Here is a 24481-nt window from a genome sequence, read left to right as displayed (position 1 = left end):
AGGGGGTTTTCTCCCTCTGGGGGAGGAGTTAATTCAATTGTCAGTAAATTCCCATTATCTTTAAACTGTCTATAATATTGCTGAGATTCAGATATTATATTAAATCGCTCCATTTTTTTTTTTTTTGCTGTTTATCTAACTTTTAGAATATTGTAAAATCGTTAATGCTTGCTGTTTTATCTTAATTTTAGTCTTCCAACTATAGAACACCAATTAGTGTTTTTTCTAATAACCTATTATTCTTAACGTTCAACAATTATTCACTGTAACGCTATATTTTTTTTGCAAAATTCTTCTCGGAAAAATCAGGTATTTGCAAGAAAAAGTAATTGGAGCTGTTCCAACTATAGAACACCAATTAGTGTTTTTCCCAATAACCTATTATTCTTAACGATCAACAATTATTCACTGTAATGCAATGCTTATATATATATATATATTTTTGCAAAATTCTTCTCGGAAAAATCAGGTGTTTGCAAGAAAAAAGTAATTGGGGCTGTTCCAACTATAGAACACCAATTAGTGTTTTTCCCAATAACGTATTCTTTCTAAACCTGTAAATAGAAAAAAAACGGAATTTTACTTTGCAAAACCCGCACCGAAAATTTTAACAAAGTTAAAAAAAAAATGCTTATTTTTTAAAAAATCTATATTCGGCTTATTTTCGGTCGCTGTGACACCGGGTTTTCACGATCGTATTCAACACAACGTATTCTTCAAAAAATAATCTATCTTTGGAATTTGTAGTACCTGATCACAAATTACTAGATTTGGAAACACCATCTCAATATGTGACCCCGTTTTCGAGTGACTAGGTTTTAAGTATGTTGGCCTTTGACCTCGATGGTCATTATTTTGGAACATGTAGTACCTGATGACCAATTACCAGATTTGGAAACACCATCTCAATATGTGGCCCCGTTTTCGTGTTATTAGGTTTTAAGTATGTTGACCTTTGACCTCGATGGCCACTATTTTGGAACATGTAGTACCTGATGACCAATTTCTAAATGTGGAAACAGCATCTCAATATGTGGCCCCGTTTTCGAGTGATTAGGTTTAAGTATGTTGACCTTTGACCTCGATGATCATTATTTTGGAACTTGTAGTACCTGATGACCAATTACCAGACTTGGAAACACCATCTCAATATGTGGCTCCGTTTTCGTGTTATTAGGTTTTAAGTATGTTGACCTTTGACCTCGATGGTCATTATTTTGGAACTTGTAGTAGTTGATGACCAATTACTAAATGTGGAAACACCATCTCAATATGTGGGTCCGTTTTCGTGTTATTAGGTTTTAAGTATTTTGACCTTTGACCTCGATGGTCATTATTCTGGAACTTGTAGTACCTGATGACCAATTGCTAAATGTGGAAACACCACCTCAATATGTGGATCCATTTTCGAGTAATTAGGTTTTAAGTATGTTGACCTTTGACCTCGATGGCCACTATTTTGGAACTTGTGGTACCTGATGACCTATTACCAGACTTGGAAACAGCACCTCAATATGTGGCTCCGTTTTCGTGTTATTAGGTTTTAAGTATGTTAACCTTTGACCTCGATGGCCACTATTTTGGAACTTGTAGTACCTGATGACCAATTACCAGACTTGGAAACACCATCTCAATATGTGGCTCCGTTTTCGTGTTATTAGGTTTTAAGTATGTTGACCTTTGACCTCGATGATCATTATTTTGGAACTTGTAGTACCTGATGACCAATTACCAGACTTGGAAACACCATCTCAATATGTGGCCCCGTTTTCGTGTTATTAGGTTTTAAGTAGGTTGACCTTTGACCTCGATGATCATTATTTTGGAACTTGTAGTACCTGATGACCAATTACCAGACTTGGAAACACCATCTCAATATGTGGCTCCGTTTTCGTGTTATTAGGTTTTAAGTATGTTGACCTTTGACCTCGATGATCATTATTTTGGAACTTGTAGTACCTGATGACCAATTACCAGACTTGGAAACACCATCTCAATATGTGGCCCCGTTTTCGTGTTATTAGGTTTTAAGTATGTTGACCTTTGACCTCGATGATCATTATTTTGGAACTTGTAGTACCTGATGACCAATTACCAGACTTGGAAACACCATCTCAATATGTGGCGCTGTTTTCGAGTGATTAGGTTTTAAGTATGTTGACCTTTGACCTCAATGGTCATTATTTTGGAACTTGTGGTTGCTGGTGACCCGTTACTAAATGTGGAAACACGACCTCAATATGTGGATCCGTTTTTGAGTTATTAGGTTTTAAGCGTCATAGAAAGGGCGTATCCCACATGAACCATAAGACCCAGTTAAAAATAAGTATGATATTCGTACTCAGCATGGTCGAACCGGAAATGTAAAATGTTTCTGCGCATGCGTGTTATTTGTACTAAATCGGATTTGGCATACGCAACCAAGTGTGGGTGCATACTATGTTATTTAGGGGATGAAAAATAGGTCATAGTCTTTTATGACCTGCTTGTTGCACGTAGTCTGCTCAATTGAACCGGAACAGGCTGTAGTCTAGTGTAATTTTTCTGCGCATGCGTGCAATGTGTAATTAATTGGAAATTTAATTTTACTGCGCATTAGCAATCAAGTGTGTGTGTGTGTGTGTGTGTGTGTGTGTGTGTGTGTGTGTGTGTGTGTGTGTGTGTGTGTGTGTGTGTGTGTGTGTGTTGTTATTTTTTATTCTCTGCTCTATTATGTTGCTATAAAGTGGTCGTAAAAGAGAACGGGGGTGTTATGTCTTATTTTATGTTTCTGCGCATAGCCGTAATCTGCCCCTGAACCGGAACAGTCTGCGGTCTGATGTGTGTGTGTGTGCGTGTGTGTTCTGGTACCATTGATATAGAGAGCGGCAGTTCTGCTCCGGCGGAATCGGAACAGTTTTGCGCATATGCGCAGTAGGTCAAAAATTGGTCTCAAAATGGAGGGCGAATACACCCCCATTATTCTCTGCTATGTTTAAAAAGAGTGCTCATAAAAGGGAACGAATCTTTGCTATGTTATGTTAAATAAGCCATAGTCTTTTATTAGCTCTGCTATGTGATTGTAAAGTGTTCATAAAAGAGAACAAGTACACCCCTGCTATGCTATATAGTCTTATGTAATATGTGCTATGTTAAATAGATGGATAGAGAATGTGTTATCGATCTGCTATGTGTTCGTAAAGTGCTCATAAAAGGGAACGAATCTTATGTATTACGTGCTATGGTATGTGGCATGTACGCTGGGTCCGGCACCGACCAATCAGCGCAGCACTCCTAAAAGACCGTGGTTGGACGGTGGGCGGAGCCGGGGCGGGGTCCGGTGCCAGCCAATCGGAAGGGGGTCCCGCGCCAGCCAATCGGCGTGTACTGTGCGGGGTCCGCCGCCAGCCAGTCAGCGCAGTAGATAAGAGGTCGTAAAAGAGCGTGGTCGGGGGCGTGGCCGGCACCGACCAATCAGCGCAGCACTCCTAAAAGACCGTGGTTGGACGGTGGGCGGAGCCGGGGCGGGGTCCGGTGCCAGCCAATCGGAAGGGGGTCCCGCGCCAGCCAATCGGCGGGGGTCCCGCGCCAGCCAATCGGCGCAGTAGATAAGAGGTCGTAAAAGAGCGTGGTCGGGGGCGTGGCCGGCACCGACCAATCAGCGTCAAGGGGCGTGACCAGGGGGCGTGGCCGGAACCGACCAATCAGCGTCAAGGGGGCGTGGCCAGCCAATCAGCGTCAAGGGGCGTGGCGGGGTCACGTGACCTGCGCCAGCCAATCAGCGTCGAGGGTTTGCGCATGCGCAGTAGGAAAAAAATTCCCCCAAGTGACCCCACCCTACTTACCTGCCTTTGGTGTGGGAGACTTGGGTTCGATTCGTGGTGGGAGCTGATGTGGTTCGGATCCCAAGTTAAGTTGTACGTCCCAACTTTACAACCTCACTGCTGAAAGGGACATTAACTCAGAGCAAACTCATGTCTTGCACTGACAAAGTTTCCAAATTTTTTGTTTGTTTTATCTCTAAGTTACGTAGTTCGTTGAAAGACTACCAGCCTGTTCAAAAAGAAAGATAGGTTCTTTAACACGTTAATTTTCTATATACATTTTTGATTTTAGTTTACGATATGTTTAAAAATCACCAAAAAATAATGAAAACATAATTATATACACTGAAAAGTACCTATAGTTCTTTCGCTAAAATATTTTATCTGAGTGGGAGGGCAGAAACGAAGAGAAAACATAATACAAAAAAAGTTTAGAAGCGTGGAAGACGGTTTCTCAGAATGGCCAAGGCACAGACAGGCGAAGGAATGTTTGACATGGTGAGGGTAGGGTAGGAGCTCTTGAGGTGGAGGCATTGCAATTTTATTATTTACAGTTATTGTATTTCCCCCTTACTTAATTCTTCCTTACCGTTCATATTTTTTATTTATTACTTTGTTTTCTTAGTATATTTATTATTTTAAAGATTTTTGTTTTCTTTCTTTATTACTTGCTAATTTCTCCATTAATTTTGGTTTTTCAATCTGCTCTTTCCTATGTTATGCAATTTTAAACTTGGCTTCAGTATTCCTTCACTCCCATGCATCCTACCTACCTTTCCGTCTATTTTATTTTCCCCCACTAACTCCATCGACTTACATAGAATGTTCTTACCTTATATCTCAAGTTAGGTAATTTACTTATACAGTTTCAGTGTGCTCTACCGCCTTCTTCGCTAACATCTTAAAATGTCTAAACTGGACGCATTGTTGGTTCTGTTGAACTTTCCTAGAAAATACATCAATGTATACAAATGAACTCACTATTTTTTTTTTAAGGGCAAATGGCGGACGCCCTTTACTCGTCATTAATTGTTTTGTACACAGTTTTTTTTAATTCTTCGAAGAGATAAAAAGTCATACTAATCTAATAAAAATTCATCTCTATGTACCGAACATTATCAACTAGTAAGCATATTCGACCGTAAGTGCATAAGTCATCCTTGTTCCTGAGCAAGAAGAAAATCATAAATTAGAAAGCAGCTGAACTATAATCCGAAAAATGTTGTCCATGTAAATAAGCAAATAATGGGGTTTGCGAAATTTTGTAGAAGAACAGTGCCTCTTGATATAGCACACAGATAACAATATTTGCTCCTTTATGCTGTAGAAAAATAATCAGACCTTAATCCTCAGAAACTCAGTTATTTGAATATTATAGATGATTCAGTATTCAACAGTCACAAAATAATTTAATTCAATATACTGTATAAGTGAATTTACAGTGATGCAGGATTGCAATCCAATATCTGTGCGCAGATGGGCATAGTTTACAAATTCAGTGGTAACATTTAGTTGGTACATTATATTTTCTCTAAGAAGCCTGTTTTTGTCGAAGTGTAAAAAGTTATTGACAGTTTTCTAAAGTTCTATTATTTCTTCACTCACAAGAAGGATAAGCACTAAAACTAGTAATAAGTTTTATTAAATGTACATCTCACGAATTTCCATAAAGAAGGATTGTTTCTAAAACGATTAAGGTTTTACGAATTTTCTAGTATAGTTTAACAGGAAGGAAGAACCTAACCATGCGTCCACTCTAGCAGTTTTAAGATGTTACTGAAGAAGGTGGCAATGGAAGTTGAAATTGTATATTAACGAAAGGAGGAAACAACTGATTTTAACTCAACCAAATCCTCTATAGGTGCATCAGAACACTTCTGATAATTGTATTATCATTATGTTCTGTTCATATTCAAAACCGTCAGAGGTATTCTGGATATGGACATTGGATTATCCAAGCACAATAGGAAATTGCGGTACAAAGAACGTGGTTTGAGTTAAAGAACGCCGGCTTCAAGAGTGGAGAGTATATGGCTATTCTGGGTACCGTAGTGGTTAACGCATCCAGATAATCCAGTGTCCATATTCGACACTCGTGTATCATTGAATTCGAACCTATAAAGGATTTGGTGCGCAAAAAATCGGTTGTTTCCTCCTTTCGTTAATATGATGATAATACAACCGTCAAAAGTTTTCTGAATATGGACACTGAATTATCCAAGCACAACAGGAAGTTGTGGTACAAAACTTTTGGTGTGAGTTAAAGAGCACCGACTTCGAGAGTGAGAGGTGTACGGCTGTTCTGGATGCTGACTGGGTACCGTAGTGGTTAATACATCGGCACGGTACGCCGAAGATCCCGGGTTCGAGTGCCTGTCCAGTCACTTTTTTATTCTGTGTATCATTGAAAATGTATAAGTGAATCACGTAACTTAAGATACAAAAATAAGATCGTTCCATTTAAATTATGTATCCTTTGACATCTATCACCCAAATATTCATCTACAAGCCTGGTAACACTATTACGTGACCACAGATTCAAACATAGCACTCACGTTTACTTTTTTTTGGCTTTCTCTCTGTTTTTAATTTAACTTCTTCCCACTGATTTCCTCCCTGTCAAAGGAAGTGTTTAGCAAAAGTACTTGTTTTAGTGCTTTTTTTTTTTTTTTTTTAATAGTGTGTAATTGCTTACATATATGTAGGATTTACTTAAATTTCGTTTTGTATAGTTTACTTTTATCACAATCTTGCAAATAGGCTAGTATAGCCAGTAAACTTGTTTAATATGTTTCCAGTTAGAAGTTTAGTCACTACAACTTAAACATTTCTTCCCTTTTGTGTTTCAGAGAAATACTCAAGAATATCGAGATGCATGTGACTTATGGGATTTATTTATTTCAACAAAGAATAAACTTGTGGATGCAGATGGAAAGATCACAGACGATATTACAGAACACAAAGGAAAGATTATTTTAAAGGTTAGCAAATTGGTAAGCATTCAGTCAATATGGTTATAAAATCTGGTTGTCAATGAGAAGAGAGTCTGTGGAGTTGAAAAGAAAGGAGAACTGCTTTTGAGAGTGTCTCAGGAGCAGTAGACTGAAAAACTTGTTAACAGTAAGAGGAAATACCAAAACATTTCGTGTTTATTAAAACACATTTCAAATTTGCGTTCATGAAACAGTAAAGAATAGATTTGCATGCATTTATTTAGCTTTGTTCTTTTACTGTGAAGCTTTATATCCACTTACTGTTGCATGTTTCTTTTTTTTTTAATCAATGTAAGCTAGTGTAGTAGTGTATTATTAGTGCACCTTTGGGAATTGAACGAAGTAAAGTAACGTATTGTATTTACCTTTTTCTTAGGTCTTTAGTTTCGTTTTTTGAGTTAATTATTGAGTTATTGCAATCCTTTTTCTTTCCACATCATTTGTACTATGTACTTGATCCAAGAAAGTTAAACTTCCAGAAAATTGTACAATGTAGTTTTTGTCTTCTAGAGTAAATTAAGTAGATGATGGTGTAATTATTTATCAAGCATATGGAACGCGTTAGAATATAACGAATTACTTACGTAATGTTTCTCAGTCAATTTTTCCAATATTTCGAGTGTTACTCCTCGGAGTGCCTGAGAGCTCGCATCCAAATATTGGAAAAAAAAAAAAAAAAAAAAAAAAAAAATGCTTGGTGAACCTAAGTAGGTGAGTAATTTGTTATATACGTATGTTGGTATGTTAACTTAGCTTGGGCATGTTTTGTAAAGTCATTAGTATATTCCAGTCACCGGTGATACTCGAAACATTTAGTATGTGTCTCTTAAATAAAAACAGCATTATCATATTAGGAGTCTGAATCGGTAATTTCAGCATGTTTTAAAAAATTATGACAAAGCTTTCAGCCACAAAAATTGAATTTTCAACGATTTCACTGCTATTATGGTAGTTTTAGATTGGATTATGATACATTCAATCCAGTTACAGAAAATATTTTTTTTTTAATATCTCCTGTAGGCTCGAAGAGGAGCAGCAAGTGATGCGAAACGAGTGGATGATGATGATGCTTCTGAAACGTCATCTGTAAACCCTGACGATGAATTAGCATTCTTACTTGAAGAGCTTTTTAGTGCTGTGATGACGGCAACAGATCAAGATAATAGACCACTACATACTGTATTTCAGTTGCTTCCATCAAAGAAGGTATTAAAAAAAAAAAAAAAAAAAAAAAAAGTGCTTAGATATTTCGAATTTCGCAACAAATGAGTTTCGTTTCACAGTGTGAAACTCAGTGCCATAACAAATTTCTCTTAGGCCCCGGTGCAGGAGGATATTTATGGGGCCCGCCAATCAGTGAATTATTTTGAAGATATAACAGTTGAAGCTTGAAGCACGATTAAACCCACATGTGTTATATACAGGTGCTGCGAAGCCGATTTACATATTTGAAAGTTGAATATTGCGCAGGCACGATAGTTTGGAATAAGTTACGGATGGGATGTAGGATGCCATTTCATAAGAACCCTGTAACAATTACAGTGGGCGTTTAGTGCATTGTCAGCTAATAAAATGTTGTGTAAACATTTCCTACATTTTAATTTGTTTCGCAATAAGTACGAGCACAGAAAACACATTGCTTAACACTTCAATAATGCCCATGATAACTTATGATGTTCTTACGAAATGGCATCCTATCTTCCTCTGATCATCCTTCTGAACCCCACTCCAGCTTCCGCGCCTGCGCAACATTCAGCTCTTTGAAATATGAAAGTCGGCTCTGCGTCACCCTATATATATATATATATATATATATATATATCTTGTAACTTTTAAACTAATACAAAAATGCTGAAATTTTGTACGAAACAAATATCAACAAGGGGACATAGTTTGACATACTTTGCTGTGGCATCATGTTAATAGTGTTTATAACCCAACGTAAAGTTATATTTGTTTTTCAAATGGCACTACATCAAATTATTATATATTTCAAATGTACGTACTAAATGAAAACTTACAATACCACATTTATTCAGTGTTGCAAACTGAAGATGCTATAATATCACTAACATTCAATTTTTAGAGACTCTTGCGATAGTAATAATGCAAGTGAGATGGACGGTGCAATGCAGATCCAACGAACCTTAGTGTTTAACAGTATGACCATGATATGACGTTCTTCGAATGAATAGGAACAATCTGACAAGAAATTGATCTTTTTTGTTTTTTCCGAAAGGCTTTATTTAAAATATATATATATTTAGATAAGTATCATGTGTAGTCACGTAGGTGGCTTTCAAAAGACGTAAAGATCACAATACAGTTTACAACAGTTTGATATCTCAGACCTTTTGGGAGATACGAGAAACATGGGTAGAGATTGCAATACTGCTTAAAAAATTATGTATTTGAGGGAACTTTTTGTAAATTTTTGTTCCTCTTTGCTTATACATTATCTCAACAGTTTTTTGTACACGATTTTAAGCATTATTGGAAAAACGTTATCAATGTTTATTATATTTCTGGGACGCTTTGAGGTATTAAATTGCTTTAAATAGCATTATGATCTTTATATCTATTGAAGACCATCGATGTGATTGGATGTGGTACTTATCTAAGCAGTTTTTCAAAACAAAGTCTATTTTTTAAAAAGTCAAATTTTTCAATTCCTTGTAACTTTCTTCGTCTTCATTCGAAATATGCCTGTCATGATCATAGTATTTGACACTAACGGACATTGGATATGCATTTCCCCATTCATCTTATTTGTGTTTTTACTGTTGTTGATGCCTAAAAGTTTCGTTTTTAAAATGTTCTTCGATTTCCCCGTTTTTAATGTGAGAAAGATAAGCTTCTAAGCATGATTAGCCTTTCCGGCTGGTGTAATGGCTAACCCTTGCATCGTTGGTTCACGAGTCCAAGGCTTGATTTCCGGTGGGACAGCATTGAAATTTGAAAGGTTCGGATTCCACCTTAAACTGTAGGGCCACGTCTCATGCAACCATGTTGCTGAGAAGGAACATTAAACTACAATCAACTAATCAGCCAATGGAAATGTAATCATGATTAGCGTAATTTAACTCTACTACTAAACTTCTTACATGATGGTTGAACATATCTTCGAAATTTGTTTCTTTCTTTTGCAATCGGCTGTTTTCCGAGAAGGCTCTTTTCGGTAAAGCTTCTTGTATTGATTTGCATTCTATATCAGATTCACTACCGTCACTAGTTAAGAGAATGGTATCAGATTCAATACTTTCAATGTCAAATCCTGTATCCTCCTGTCTCAGTTTTTCTGTTTTCATCCATGTAATTGATTCTGAAATATGAACAGAACTCATCTAAAATACTTACATTTTTCCGACGTTCCAGTGAACCACTTGGGTAAACCCGTTTTCCCTCCATGGCAGCATTTAGTCAAATAACACAATTGTTTTTACACTAAGCTTCAACAATAATTTCGCCATCGGAGTTCGTATGTTTAAAATAAAAAGATAAAATGTAAAGAGAAAACTTTTTAACAGATGTAGTATTGTGTTTTGAAATAATCGTCATAAACAAATATATACAGTTGCACAATACTTTCTTCAAAACTACAAATAGGAAGTTCATTAATGAAGTTCACTCCTATTCAGAGCAAAGCTGATTGAATAGATAATGATTCCTACATCTGATACGAAACCCCTTACCAGAAGCCATATTTACGAGCCTCCTTGAACTGAGTTTTACATCTATGATGCTACGACTAGTTCTGCAGGGCCTTCTGTTCTCGGGCACCCTGCTGCATTACTGGCTCCCCTCTCTTTTCGGAGCCCATGAGTGGTTAACATCATTAAAACAGAGCAAGTAAGCCTACTAAATCTTTTGATTTCGCTAGTCCACATAAAGTTTTGATGACGCATAATCATATATTGAATATTGGTTTCGCTTCATTTCATTTCGCTTCGTTTGCCTGTTTTACTATTCTACGTTCAGGGGTCCAGCCTTAGCCAGCTATCTGCGTGATATTGTGTGTTGTACAGTGCGAACTGTTTTAGTAGTTTTAATACGTAAATAATCTGTGTACTTTTTGAATATGACTTCCATTTTAACAGTGGTAGGAGGACAAGTTTGCTTCTAATCTGAAGTGTTGTAATGTTCATATCTCACATACACAAAATGAATAATCGGGTAATTTAAGTATTCAGTAATAAGTACAGGATGCGGCAGCGTTCATAGCGTAATTTGACTTGCGTAGTACAATGACGTACTGCATGAATTCGTGCCAGCTCGTGCCGCATTCGTGTACTAATGAGCTGCCATTTCGAGTGTGACAGTGATATGAAGCGGTGGAGTGCACAGCATTGTGCCTTTGCTGTTGAAAGTTATTTCAAGAATAACGACTCTGTTATTGCTACCCAGCGTCTATTTCGGCAACATTTCAACTTGGGACGTCATGGGAAAGTTCCAGATGGACGGGCCATTGTGAGGTGGGTACGTGCATTTCGAACAACAGGTTCTGTTTTCAATGGCAAACCGGGAAGAAGTGAAAGAACTGTGCGGACACCAGAAGCCGTGGAAAATGTTCGTGCTGCAATATTGCGTAGCCCAAAAAGATCTACTCGTCGTCACTCGCAAACTGTGCATATGTCCGATCGCTCATTCAGGAGAATATTGCACGAAGATCTCCATTTTCACCTATATAAGCTGCAGATTGTTCAGGAAATTAGGCCTCGCGATTGGGTTTCACGAGAAACATTCTGCTTAACCATGCGTGATCTCCTTCGCCAAAATCCACAAATGTTGCACACCATCCTGATGTCAGATGAAGCCCATTTCGAGTTATGTGATTCAGTGAATAAACAGAATATGCGTTATTGGAGTGATGTAAACCCGCATGAACTGCACATCAAGCCCTTGCACAGTTCTCATGTCACAGTGTGGTGTGGAGTTACTTCCTTTGGGATTATTGGCCCTTACTTCTTTGAGGATGACAACGGTGTGGCTGTAACTGTTAGCAGTGAACTCTACCTAAAGATGCTGCAAGACTTCGTTCTTCCCCAATTAGGTATGGTCGATGTGGATGTGGAACAATTATGGTTTCAACAAGACGGAGCGACCTCGCATACAGCCAGAATTTGCATGGATTTCTTGCGACAGACATTTCCAGGTAGAGTAATTTCCCGTTTTAGTGACATTTCCTGGCCGCCTCGCTCACCTGATCTTTCGTGTGCAGTCTTTTTCCTTTGGGGCTACCTGAAGCAAGAAGTGTTTCGAACACGTGCCACCATTCCTGAGTTGAAGGATCGCATCAGAACTGCCGTCGGCAATGTCCCAGGGAATACGTTACGCCGAGTTATGGAAAGCTTCCAACGCCGCCTAGATGAATGTGTTGTGCAGAGGGGGCATCATTTGACAGGAGTCATATTCAAAAAGTAATCCACGCAATGGACAATGACTTACACATTAGTAAATGGCATATCTTTCTAACTATTAATTGACATAAGAGGTAATAAATAAATTACGGTTACTGCCTGATGGTGTGTTTTTAGTATCCCACTATGAACGCTGCCGCACCCTGTAATATAAGCTTGAAACAGCGGATGCGAGAACCCCAGTGCCTTGCACCGCTGATTGTTACGCCTAGTGAAGCTACGGTGAACTTTCAAACGTTGCAAATTCAGTACTGATATTGGAAGTAGTACATCTATAACTTCTGGTTGCAATGCAAGGATAAGATCAAAGATAGAACCTGTTCTGCGAACGCTGAATCCATATAAAAAAGCCATGACTCGCTATTTTGTACTGATATTGCTCTGTGAAGATCAATATTGAAGCCGAAGTTGTAGTAAATTTCTACCACTTCTGATTTTAGTAGAGAGATAAGTGTGAGCATGCTGTCTCCTCTATAGACGTTGAATAGATTCCAGAAAACTACTTGTCGCTACCTGTTAAGGTTTTTGTTCTATGGCGATCAACATTAAAACTGGAAATAGTTAATTTCTACCACTTCAAGTTTTAATAGAGGATTAGCGGACAAGATGAAATCTACTCTTGTATTGCTGAATCGATTCCAAAAAACAGCTTTTCTATCTCTCTTACCGTTTTTTCTCTGATACCTGTCGACACACGGACGTAACCTTTCTATAAGACTTTTGATACTTATGTATAGCATAGTTTGGAAGATTACTAATTACACTCCATTAATATTTTGGTGAGCATGTGAGAATAACCACCAGGAATTCACGGATCTGGCCTAGAGATACTACAGAAATAGTGATGGTAGGTGGCAGTAGTCTCAGCGTGACATCCGCGGGACATTTCCAACATGTTACTAGAGGCTCACGAAACATATATTCACCTCTGTAGCACGTGTAAACACCCGGGAAGCCCATACAAAGCAGATGTTTGGGCAGGTAACCGGCCGTATAGTTGCTGAATGTCTCTCTGGGGTATGGCATATCATACGAATTACTAGTCATAGTGCCCTGAGTGGGATAGTAGCTTATTGCTCCCTCCTTCCCATATCAGAATTTCAAGCTTGGGTTCTTATGGTAATCGCGAACACATGCTGCGAATCACCACTGTATCTGAGTCAGAAACGATTGTTTTTGCGGATACCAATCACCCTCCATCCAGTCGCTGCAATCTTTCCTGACATCAAGAATACGTTTTCTATGATGAAAAGGACAATCAGGGCAAGATGACGTCCGAATATAACATTGTGGTGTGCTACCATGTTGAGCTCCACTGTTGGTTCTCTTTTGTCGCACAACTACGAATAAGGCAAGATACCTGTAAATGTACAAGACTTGTGTGATTACTATTTCGTAGTAGAGTAACATTGCACAGCATTTTAAATACAAAATGAAATTTTTGTTTGTTTATTTCTCCACCTTCTTGACTCACTTTCTTTCCATTTTCGGTGCAACTTTCCCATCCCTGTTCTTCTCTATTAGTTCACATTACACTTGTGTATTCACAAATTTCTAAGTTGTGGATTATGCACCCGTTCTCTCCTCTCTCTTTTTTTTTCTTTCTCTCTCTCTCTCTCTTTTTTTTTTTTTTTTTTTTCTTTCTTAACATCTATTCAGATCTTGACGAGACCGTACATTCTTTTGTCATACAACTCACTGCTGTTTTAAGCATAATAGTCCGGTACACTGGATTGAACATTGGTTTTCTTTCTATGGCCTCATGACGAAACGACAGTCTCGACAAACTCAATTGAGTATATTCAGTCTTTTCAGAGTGCTTTTGTCTGTAACTATGATGTCAGTGCTTTTTATTTCCACTTACATATATATCAACGATAAAAACATTTAAATGACAGTTGAATGGGCAGGTTTAAAAAGAAATATATTCCAGAAACCTGAACTTTGGGGAATCAAAACAGCTTTCTCGCCAAGTATAACATTTTATAAGTAAAAAAAGTAAGGAAATGTGGAACGTGTACCAGTTCCTATTTTGTAAGATGTGTAACTTTTTCAACTCACTCGAGGAACAAATGGTAAAGAAAATGACTGATTGTAATTATGGTAGAATGAGAATATGGAAGGAAACGGGAGTACCTCAAAAAAAAAAAAAAAAAAAATCCACGGACGGGATGTTGTTTATCATCATCTCATTTGGTCAAGGATCAGATCTGGAACCCGTTTCACCAGGGATAAGCTCTTAATCACTGAGCCATCTTTCCTCTTCGTAGCAGATCAAAGGTCGTTGACAACAAATGAGATATGATAACAACGTGGAAATAAGACAACAGCGGCTATGTAACAAAAAGCATAAATCGATTGTGATAAAGAGGTAGACACCGGAGAAAGCTTGGGAACGGAAACTTTCGAGGCGAATAGTGGCAAGACGATAAGATTATGAGAAGACCGGTGGGAGGCTGCCCACAAAGGAACATAATATCGACTGTCCAAGGATGCAAAGATCAAACATGTGAAATGAGTTTCCTTTTGTACCACCATGCTGATAACCGTAGATCTTACCATTTTTTGCGATGTTACCCGGAACTTTCAGAGAGTGTGCCTTAGTGATTAGCCAGTGACTATGGTTCCAACACGACGATGCATATGCTTATTTTGACGCAAATATTATAACTTTCTCAATCAAATATTTGTAGGTCACTGATTAGCCGGGGTGGGCATATGTCTTGCAAGCTATATTATTTCATTGGATTTTTGTGTGGTGAGATGAAACGTTTTGTGTTCGAATTCTATATCGTAACAGACGAAGAGATCGTTTCCCATGTTACTATAACTAGCTTGGTGATCTCGAGAATTGCTAACGTTTTTGACCTTCCAGACATCAAATGTATGTAAGTTACCTGCATAATGAATCCATTGGTGGACAGTTTCAATACCATTTACAGCACTATTTAAGAATTTGTATCAGAGGGAGATAAGAAACCCGGCTCGTACGGCTATCGCCACGGTGGTACGGAGTGAACTCATTCTACACGCCTTGTCTATATTATTTAAACAATACATAAGGTGTTCCTTTGTGGACAGTCCTCCACTACATCTCACAAGGAAGGGTCACGCAGTGGCTCCGCTGAGATCCGAACGAGACAATTGTGTTTGCATTTGACATGTTATAACTAGACGAATCCCAAAGTTATACGTGCCACCGGGCGGAATGTCGTGAGTTACAACATATTTTGTAATATAAAAGCTACAAAGCTGGAAGGATAGTTTGAACCGAGTCATTTGTTCGGAAACGGTTGGGTAAATGGAAAACTCGGACAATACGTATCCCATTATTTTCAAGGACACATTTTTTCTGATTAAAAAAAGTTTGCCCCAGGATCCTCGCAGGATCCCAGACGGGGTCCAACTCAAAATTTTCAAAGGCAAGGGGGGTTAAGTAGCACATCGTTTGAAAGCTGTTGTAAAATGAAAGAAAATGCAGCAAGTCTCGACTCTCTGCGACAACCCTGTGCAAAATGGCGGAGGGTCAAAAAATAAACAAAAACTTAATTGAAAAGTCCATGGTCACCCCTATAAATTCGAAACGGTGAGACAAATGTGAAAATAAAAAAGGTCTGCACTAGTCAGGTTGGGGGCTCTATTTTAACGTATTCGTGATGGTTACATTTGCATGTCATTCGTTGGTTTGATCGCAATACTTCAAGCAATATCAAATATACCAAAAAAAAAAAATCATTTGCAAGATTGGCGAGTAGTACCAAACCATGTGTAAGTCATTTCAGTACATCGAGCTGTGTCACAGTATTCCAAGACATAACATATTTATATACAAACTCATTTTTCACGCCATATTGGATTACAGATTATACTTTGTGATATTTTGTGGATATCTACTATTAACCATACACGTAAATACCACATTTCGCTTCTCCAACACAAGCGGTGTGAGCTGGACATACGTTCGATACAAAGTGCGGCATTTTGAACTCAATATGTCGCGTTTTTAAACATTTCGTATATTTTCGTCACTTACTAATCAACATTCATGCCAAATTTGGTTTTCGTAGCTTCAGCAGTTTGGTATGCTTATCCTTTCGATATAGGTTTTAAGCAACCATCTTGGGGATGCAAGGTGGCCACAGATTTTCAATTAAGCTTTTGTTTACGTTTTGACCTTCCGCATTTTGGACAGGGTTATCGTAGAAAGTCAAGACGTGCTCCATCTTCTTTCACTTAACAAGAGCTTTCAAACGATGTGCTACCTCACTTGCCATTTGAAACTTTTTAGTTGGACCCCACCTGGAAGCATGTGGGAACCATGGGACAAGACGTTTTAACTTAAATCGTTGTACTTTGAAAATAATGCCATACTTCCTTTCCTATTTTCATATTTGTCTTACCGTTTCCGATTTATAGGGGTGGCCATGGACTTTTTAATTTAAGTTTTTGTTTACACTTTGACCCGTCGCCATTTTGCACAGGGTTGTTGTAGAGAGTCGAAACTTGCTGCATTTTCTTTCATTTTACAGCAGCTTTCAAATGATGTGCCACTTAACTCCTCTTGCCATTTAAAAATTTTGAGTTGGACCCATCTGGGACCCTGCTGGGGACCCTGGGACAAAGTTTTTTTTTTATCTCAAATGTTTGTCGTTAAAAATACGTGTTGGCCGAGGTTTCCACTTACCCAATCGTTTCCGAACAAATGACCCGGTTCAAACTATTCTGCCAGGTAATTTTTTGTAGTTCTTACATTACAAAATATGTTGTAACTCACGATATTCCGCCCGGTGGCACGTATAACTTTGGGATTCATCTAGTTATAACATATCAAATGCAAATACAATTGTCTCGTTTGGATCTCAGCGGAGCCACTGCGTGACCCTTCCTTGTCAGTAGTGTTCCCTTCTTACCGGTATTCATCTAGAAAGTTCATGTATTCATACTTTCTAAGGTATTTACTCCTTAACACAGCTGTTTTTAGTTCTTTTGTTACGTAGTTTTTTATTCTTGTCTTCTGCATGTAATCATCTTCCACTGGTGATCATCGATCTTCTGTCTGCTACGAGGGGACACTATGATTCAGTAGTAGAGCGTTCATACCTTGTGCAAGTGGTTTTAAGTTTGATCCCCGATCAAGTGAATTGATGATGAACTTGTTGCCATTTTGGTTCTATTTGATCTTGTTGCCACTTGTTGAAATTTGTTGCTATATATTCGAAATATCGACATTCTGCCAACGAATATTCGTTAATTGCTGAAATGTTGTTCCATATATCACTAATCAAACTCATTTCTGGTAATGAAATATCCCTCACTTTCTTTGGAATTGAAACGAAGCGCTTCCGAGGAAATGTTTACATATTTGTTGGAATTCTTCTCTTGTTTTTATGAGTAGAATCACCTCCCAAGCGTTGTAAACGATTATTAGAAACACCCTTATCTGTTATCTTTTTCCTTCGTGTTTTACTAAGCGTTAGTGAAAGTGCTTATCAGTTTTCTTTTATTTGTGTTTTGTATTAATGTTTTAATCAGTTTCTGGTAAGTGATTGGTCATCATGTGTCTGCTTCCAGATTCATTTCTAATTTCAGATAATAAGATCCTCCTGCACTGCAGGTTAAAAACATACGCAACGAGTCTTAGAAGGTGGTTCTTAGTATGAGAAAGATAACTAGCACTTACTACGCAGTTGCTACTTTAAGTTCTATTATAAGGATACATGCAGGATAAGATTCAGGAATATATATGTATTTAAGTGAAACTTACTAAGTTATCGAACTGCCTATGCAAGATCTTAGTTTTCAAGCTAGATTACTGGCATTTCGAAAACGCTTCTGTGCACTCTCGGTGGTTTATAACTCTGAAAGGAGGCGTGTTTCAGACCATTCATATTGTATCTTACTTTCAATATAAAGAATTACTTCCGAAATTTTGAAGGTGATAGTTGTCTTTAGCTTCTACCCGAAATTTTGAAGATAATAGTTTTCTTTAGCTTCTATGTAGATAATACCTGCTCCTAAAATTAACTTTTTTTTTGCAGAGATATCCTGAGTACTACGAAGTGATTGAAAGTCCTATTGACTTGAAGATCATTGCAACAAAAATACAGAAGCTTGAATACACGTGTTTAAATGAGCTTGAGAAAGATCTTCTGCTAATGACAAAGAACGCATGTACATTTAATGAACCAGGCTCCCAGATATACAAAGATGCTAAAGCTCTGAAAAAAATAATTTCAGCAAGAAAAGTGGAAATTGAACATGGCAAATTTCCCTCGGGAAAAACAGCTGCTGACAGACCCAGGTAAATGAGTTTTAATTTTTTATTTGGAGACTGATTCTTAAGACTGGCGTTTCGTAGTAAACGGATTACAAGGTTTAGAAAGATTGGAAACTTCTATCCTTATATTTGCTTCATGAAACCAGAAAACTAGGAGAGCTACTTCGTGACTATATGGTTAGTATACGCCTCTGAACCGCGGAATACGCAGATTCGATTCCCAGCGGAAGTTCATGTGGTTCTTATTCCACGTTAAGCTATAGGTCCACGTCTTATATAGCCTCGTTGCTAAAAATCGAGCTCATCATCAACAGAGAACCTATAACAGTCTGGCTAGTCTAACAAGCAGTAAATATACTTTTCTTCGTGTTGATTTTGTTACTTTTAATGATTGTTCCTGTTTCAGCACGTATATAACTTAAGTAATGTCTCAGATAAGATAAAGACAAATTAAGAACTAATGGAGCTGGGAAGTACGAACAATCTTCCAGCTCTCAAAATCAAGAAATTCTTGTTTCATCTTAATCATTGACCATACTTTCAAGCCAAGTTGGCAAGTTTCACGCAAAACTTGATCGCAAATCTTTGTTCTAACGAGCGCTGTATTTTCACTTCCACAAGATCAAAAAACAACCCTCACGGAAAGGCATGTCCTCACTGTCCGGGTGCTCGGAGCACATTGAGCGACGAAGCGCTGCTTAGCTGGGTTCCCCCACTACCAGTTTCAACCGGTTAGACCGCGCTCCGACATACAGTCGCTTCACAATAAATTCACTGACATTACTTTCAGGACAGACCTTGTAAGCGCAAAGCAACGCTCTATCGTCAGATCAGCAAAGTCAAACACTACCGGGTCTGGTCAGAGGAGAGATGTATGATCATTCGTACTCATTTGATGGTGTTTGCAATGCGGCGTCCATCCAACGTTTTGGGAATTATTCAAAAGAAAGAAGTAGCGAACTGAGGTCTAAAAAGCTACCATTAACGAGAAGGGGAGCTGATGTGCTGACCACACATCACCCCATAGGTATGTGTGCCACAAGCCAGCTGGTAGGCGTTGGTTTCATAAGGGCTGTTACGCCAGTAGTGGTTTTAATAAGAGACGCTTGACTCCATTACCGAAAAAAGCCAAAAATAAATAAAGATAATTTATTGATCTGGGAAAATAGTTTCAAAATACACAACCCTTTTGAAATCTTCAACCCAACTCGTAAGTAACGGACTGAGAGAAGTTTATAGTAATATCTTGAGTAAGTGTAAAAGCAAAAGTATATTAAGAGAATAAAAACAAGAATTCAAAAGGATGAGAGTAAACAGTTCTATTGTTTGTTACATTACTGTATTTTGTACGAACAGTCTGCGACAAAGAAACTACTATACTTTTCATACAGTCTGTATAAAAATATTACTTTCTCTTGTTTCGATGATCTACAATAATCTGAGAAATTGGGCATTTTATCATACTGTTTATCTTGTCAGTAAACACTAGTCTGCCACATTATGGAAATAATATTTTGTAGTCTTCACATCTTTCTGAGTTCGATTTTTTAGTCAATGGTATTATCATATTCTTTAGGAAACCTTTTGTCCACTCTCTTGTTTTATGTGTTTCAATACAGAGTCGAAACAATCCTTTCTTGCCTCAGTCTCCCACATTCTTAATGAATTCGATTGGAAATATATCAATCCGAACTCATCCTGAGGAATATTAAATCCTTTATCATCCTCGCGAACTTCCTTTTCTCTCTTCAATATATAGGCCACGCGGTTTATCCCTACTCTCATTCAAGCCCTCAACATATTATTTCCATCTTCCTAAAACTCCACTCCTCTCGCTGACTACCTTTCCATTTTTATTCTCTACTACCATCATAATATTCCCTTGTTTCTTACAAAGTTCCATAGTTTTTACCTCCTTATACATTTCCTCTTGCTTCCCAATTCGTTCTAATTCTTCTATGCTCTCACATGTTCTTTTGTAAAACCAATCACTATGATTTCCGCCAATTTGACTACTGGAAGAACTGCTGTCTTTTTCCAAGACACTCTTCGTCTGGCTACTCCATGTAGACAAATTCGATAGGGATGGCCCTTCTGGTAATGAACTACCACCGACATGGCTAAATTTCACTGTAGCACGCAATCCTCTCCACCCAACACGTAAATGTCTTCGTAAAGATGGTGTTGATTAGGGAGGAAATTCGTAATTGTAGACAAAAATAGAATGCTAGAAGTAAGTAATTTATAACTATATGTAAAGCCATGACATGAAGGTTCAACACGCAGCTATATATAATACGGTATAAACATCCCTATCAGTACATGGTATATTAATCATTTCAGGAGCAAAAGGCTGCGTGTAGGTCAATCCATGTCGGCCATTACTGCTGCTCTTCAGTATGAAGAAGAGTCTGAAGAAGAAGAAGAAGTTCCTGAAGAGGAAGAAGAGGATGACGATGACGTTGAAGATATAGACAATCCTCAATGGCAGCTCTATGACACTATTCACTCGTTTTCCACCGGACAAGGTAAGAACGCAGCTGTTATTTATTAATTTCACGAACACGAAATACTGTAGTTGTTCAAGTGTGGTTAGATAATCTCTTCGGTATCTTAATTTTACCTTGACGTAATATCAGTATCTATCACTCAGAAAGATGCTATGACAGTCTGTTCGTACCTGTAATATAACTTAACATTTTTATTTTCTTACGTGCAAGCTGGATATTACTGTACTTCCATATAAGTACTTATAGCCTATTTGCGAATTTATAGTCTATTTCTATTATTTCATAGAAACAAAATAATGGAAATACGCACCATTAAAACTCTTTATTTAAAATGCTTTATATGAAGACAAGAACATAAAACAAATTGTAATCTTGCGAGAATAACTCTTTTTTAAATTTTCAGGCGATGATAAGAGAGAAGGAAGTGTAGTTTTAAAAGAAAGCATTGTGATTTTTTTTTTTTTTTTTTTTTAAACTTTCGAGTCAAGCGATGATAGGGGGAGAAAGTATGGTGATAATGCCACAAATTGAATTCGATATTTCAACGAATTGACATATTTCTTGGGTCCTACATACTGATAAAATGACCTTCTGAATATCTGTCCTTCAGTTCGTCTCATAAAAACTTGTTTACTGGCCTAGAGGCCGTGCTGTTCAGTCTATCTGCACCAGATTTTAAACCAGATGATTACTGAAAGGTGAAAGTAAAAAACAATAAATAAATAAATAAATAAATAAATAAAAAATAAAGCGATATTACTGGAAGGTGGAAGTAAAAAGTTGAAAAAGTCTCAAAAACGGTTCTAACAATTTTATGTTTTACATATCAATATTGCATTAACAACCCTAAAGTGTGGCCAGAGTAATTTTGCTTGGAAAAATTATGAGAGAGTTTGAGAGTGAGTTCTTTTTCACTCAGGCGTTTTGTTCATATTTAGTAAATAAATATTTCGTTAATAACTTAACAGTATGACATATCTCATTTGTCCTGAAGAAGTCTACGAAGGGTAGTTTATTCTAGGGAGTTTTTTCGGACAATTTTCTCAAAAATGACCCAAGCGCTTTTCATATTTCATTAATAACCTGATATTATTGCATAACTTATTTGTCGTCAAGAATCCACATGAAATAGTTTACTCTTGAGGGCTTAAAAAAAATCGATTGGAAACGATTCACGCTATTTTGATCATATTAAATAAATAAATTTTTCATTACTAACTTGACAATATGGCATAGCTAACTTGTACTGAAAAAATCCAAAAAGGAATAGTTTACTCTTGGGAGTGATTTTCTCAAGAACAAGGCTATTTTATTCACATTTCATACATAGATGTCTCACTGTTAACACTAAAATACAGGATAAGTCATTCTTAAGGGGAAAAAGTTCACAAAGGGTAGCTTATTCTTGGAAGCGAGTTTCTTTTTGTATGATTTTTTAAGAAACAACTCCGGCGATTTTATTTATATTTCATTGATAACACTCTTATGTTGCATAAGTTACTTCGTATGTGAATATCCACAACGGGTAGTTTACTCTTAGAGGTGAGTTTCCTTTCAGATGATATTCTCAAAGAGGACTCAGGTGATTTTGTTTATATTTCATAACTAAAGATATCATTAATAATTCCATAATATTGCATAAATCATGTCCTGAGAATATCCACATGAGTAGTTTACCCTTGAAGATGTTTCTCTTCAGGCGATTTTCTCAAAATGGCTCAGATGATTTTGTTGATACTTCATAAATAAAGATTTCAGTAATAATCCCATAATACTGCATAAATCATGTGCGTGAAAATATATCTACAAGGTAGTTTATTCTTGGGGGGGGGGGGGTGAGAGGTTAATTTATTTACTTTTTTTATTTTCTCAACTATGACTCATGCAATTTTGTTGATACCTTATAAACAAATATTTCATTAATAACACTAGTATATGGCATAATTCATTTCTTACGGAAAAAATCCACAAGGGGTAGTTTTACTTCTAGAGGTGAGTTTTCTTCGGCGAAGTTTCCCGATAACGCCTTGTAATTTTGATCATATTTCACAAGAGAATGTTTCGTTAATTACTGTAGAATAACATGATTTAGTTTAAGAAATTTGAGCAAGAAAGTGTACTTTTTATTATTTTCTTAAAATTATTATTTAATGTAGCGTTTCCTCATGAATTGTTTTTTAAATAAAATTATAATGACTGGAAAAGTTTGAAGTATGATGTAGATTCCGTAATCAGAATCTTTTGAAGCTCAGGGTCAGTTTCAAACTGCCTGCGTTCCTATATCAATTGCGTGGGTACCAACGTAGACCATAAAGAATAGACAAGAATGACGAGAAGTTAAATTAAGTCGTAAGTCTATCAAAAATGTACTGATTTTGGAGCAAGTTATGATATCTGATGGATAATATGGAAGTATTAATATTCAAAGTGAAAGGAGCTGTTCTAAAAGTGCCCAATTTTCCCGTTTGTGTTGCGCGCATACAATTTGGTGTGTGGAGGTCGTGACCTTCACACATAAGCAGTGGTAACCGTAGCTCAGCGGGAACATGACCGAAAACGGGTCAATACTATAATGGAAATGCCCCTAAGGCTCGCTCTGTTGAGATTTTATGGAAGTGAGAATACACATTGAGCTCTACAAGCACTATGAGTTCCATCGCACTGGAGTCTGCGAAGCAAGGAAACAAATCGAGTCAAAGTCAGCGAATGTATCATCTCCGATGCTCAGATTGGTTGGATGCAAATGCGTTACCTTGTTGGTGCACATATCCACTCAAGGCACAGTAATGTTGAAGTACTGCACTTCAATTTTATACGATTTTGCTCGGGAAGAGGACGATTGCATTATAGGATATTTTTATGAATGTACAAATGGAGCACGGACGGTTGGATGTTGTGCTCATGTCATGCTCATTATTTGGTATTTAGGAATAGGCAGAGCGATTGAACCACGTCTGAATCATCTTCATTTTTGGATGATTTATTTTATTCACAAGAAGACGAATCTAGGCTCTTGGGCGATAGCGGTGAAGCATTCATATCAGAGGATGAGGAAAGTGGCAATTGAATCCTTTTGCAGATTTATGTGTAACACATCGTATCGTATGTATCGTACATAATAATCACCTTAACTGCCTGAGCGATACTGGGAGTAAGGGAAACCTTGTAGTTCATCTCAGGTAACACATCAATCATTTTGTACCTTTCAATACCACGCGTTACGCTAGTGCAATGATATTTTTTTTTCTCCGAACATCCCTGTTTTTCTTTTAAGATATGGTGCACAATGTGCGAAATCCTAACTACCATTCAATTCCACTTATTTAATCTATAGCAATGCCACTCAGCGAAATACGACACACGGTTCCGAGAAAGTTATTTTCAATATTGGTGAAAATGTTCCTTGCGTATAACTTCAAAAAGCATTCTTTGCGTACAGTGTCAAAATGTGACAAATACTTCCATTTTTGCCCTTGTGGAA

At 37.4% G+C, this 24481-nt stretch overlaps 1 protein-coding gene across 5 annotated transcripts in view; it reads left to right on the top strand.

Moving 5' to 3' along the window:
• Window positions 1-24481, top strand: part of polybromo (protein) — a 251788-nt gene that overhangs the window by 55457 nt on the left and 171850 nt on the right. For 4 of the 5 annotated variants that reach the window (XM_081733778.1, XM_081733782.1, XM_081733779.1 and 1 more), the window contains 4 exons: window positions 6653-6796; window positions 7817-8002; window positions 18252-18514; window positions 20834-21018. In XM_081733778.1, coding sequence (XP_081589904.1) covers window positions 6653-6796; window positions 7817-8002; window positions 18252-18514; window positions 20834-21018 — 778 coding nt within the window. The remainder of the gene's footprint in view (window positions 1-6652; window positions 6797-7816; window positions 8003-18251; window positions 18515-20833; window positions 21019-24481) is intronic. The other variant, XM_081733781.1, reaches the window with a different exon arrangement.

This window comes from Thermobia domestica, chromosome 12 (assembly GCF_964235325.1).
Source record: "Thermobia domestica chromosome 12, izTheDome1.hap1.1, whole genome shotgun sequence".
In the NCBI taxonomy this organism is placed as follows: Eukaryota; Metazoa; Arthropoda; class Insecta; order Zygentoma; family Lepismatidae; genus Thermobia; species Thermobia domestica.
Note: the sequence above shows the minus strand (reverse complement) of the source record. Positions and strands in the feature narration are given on the sequence as shown.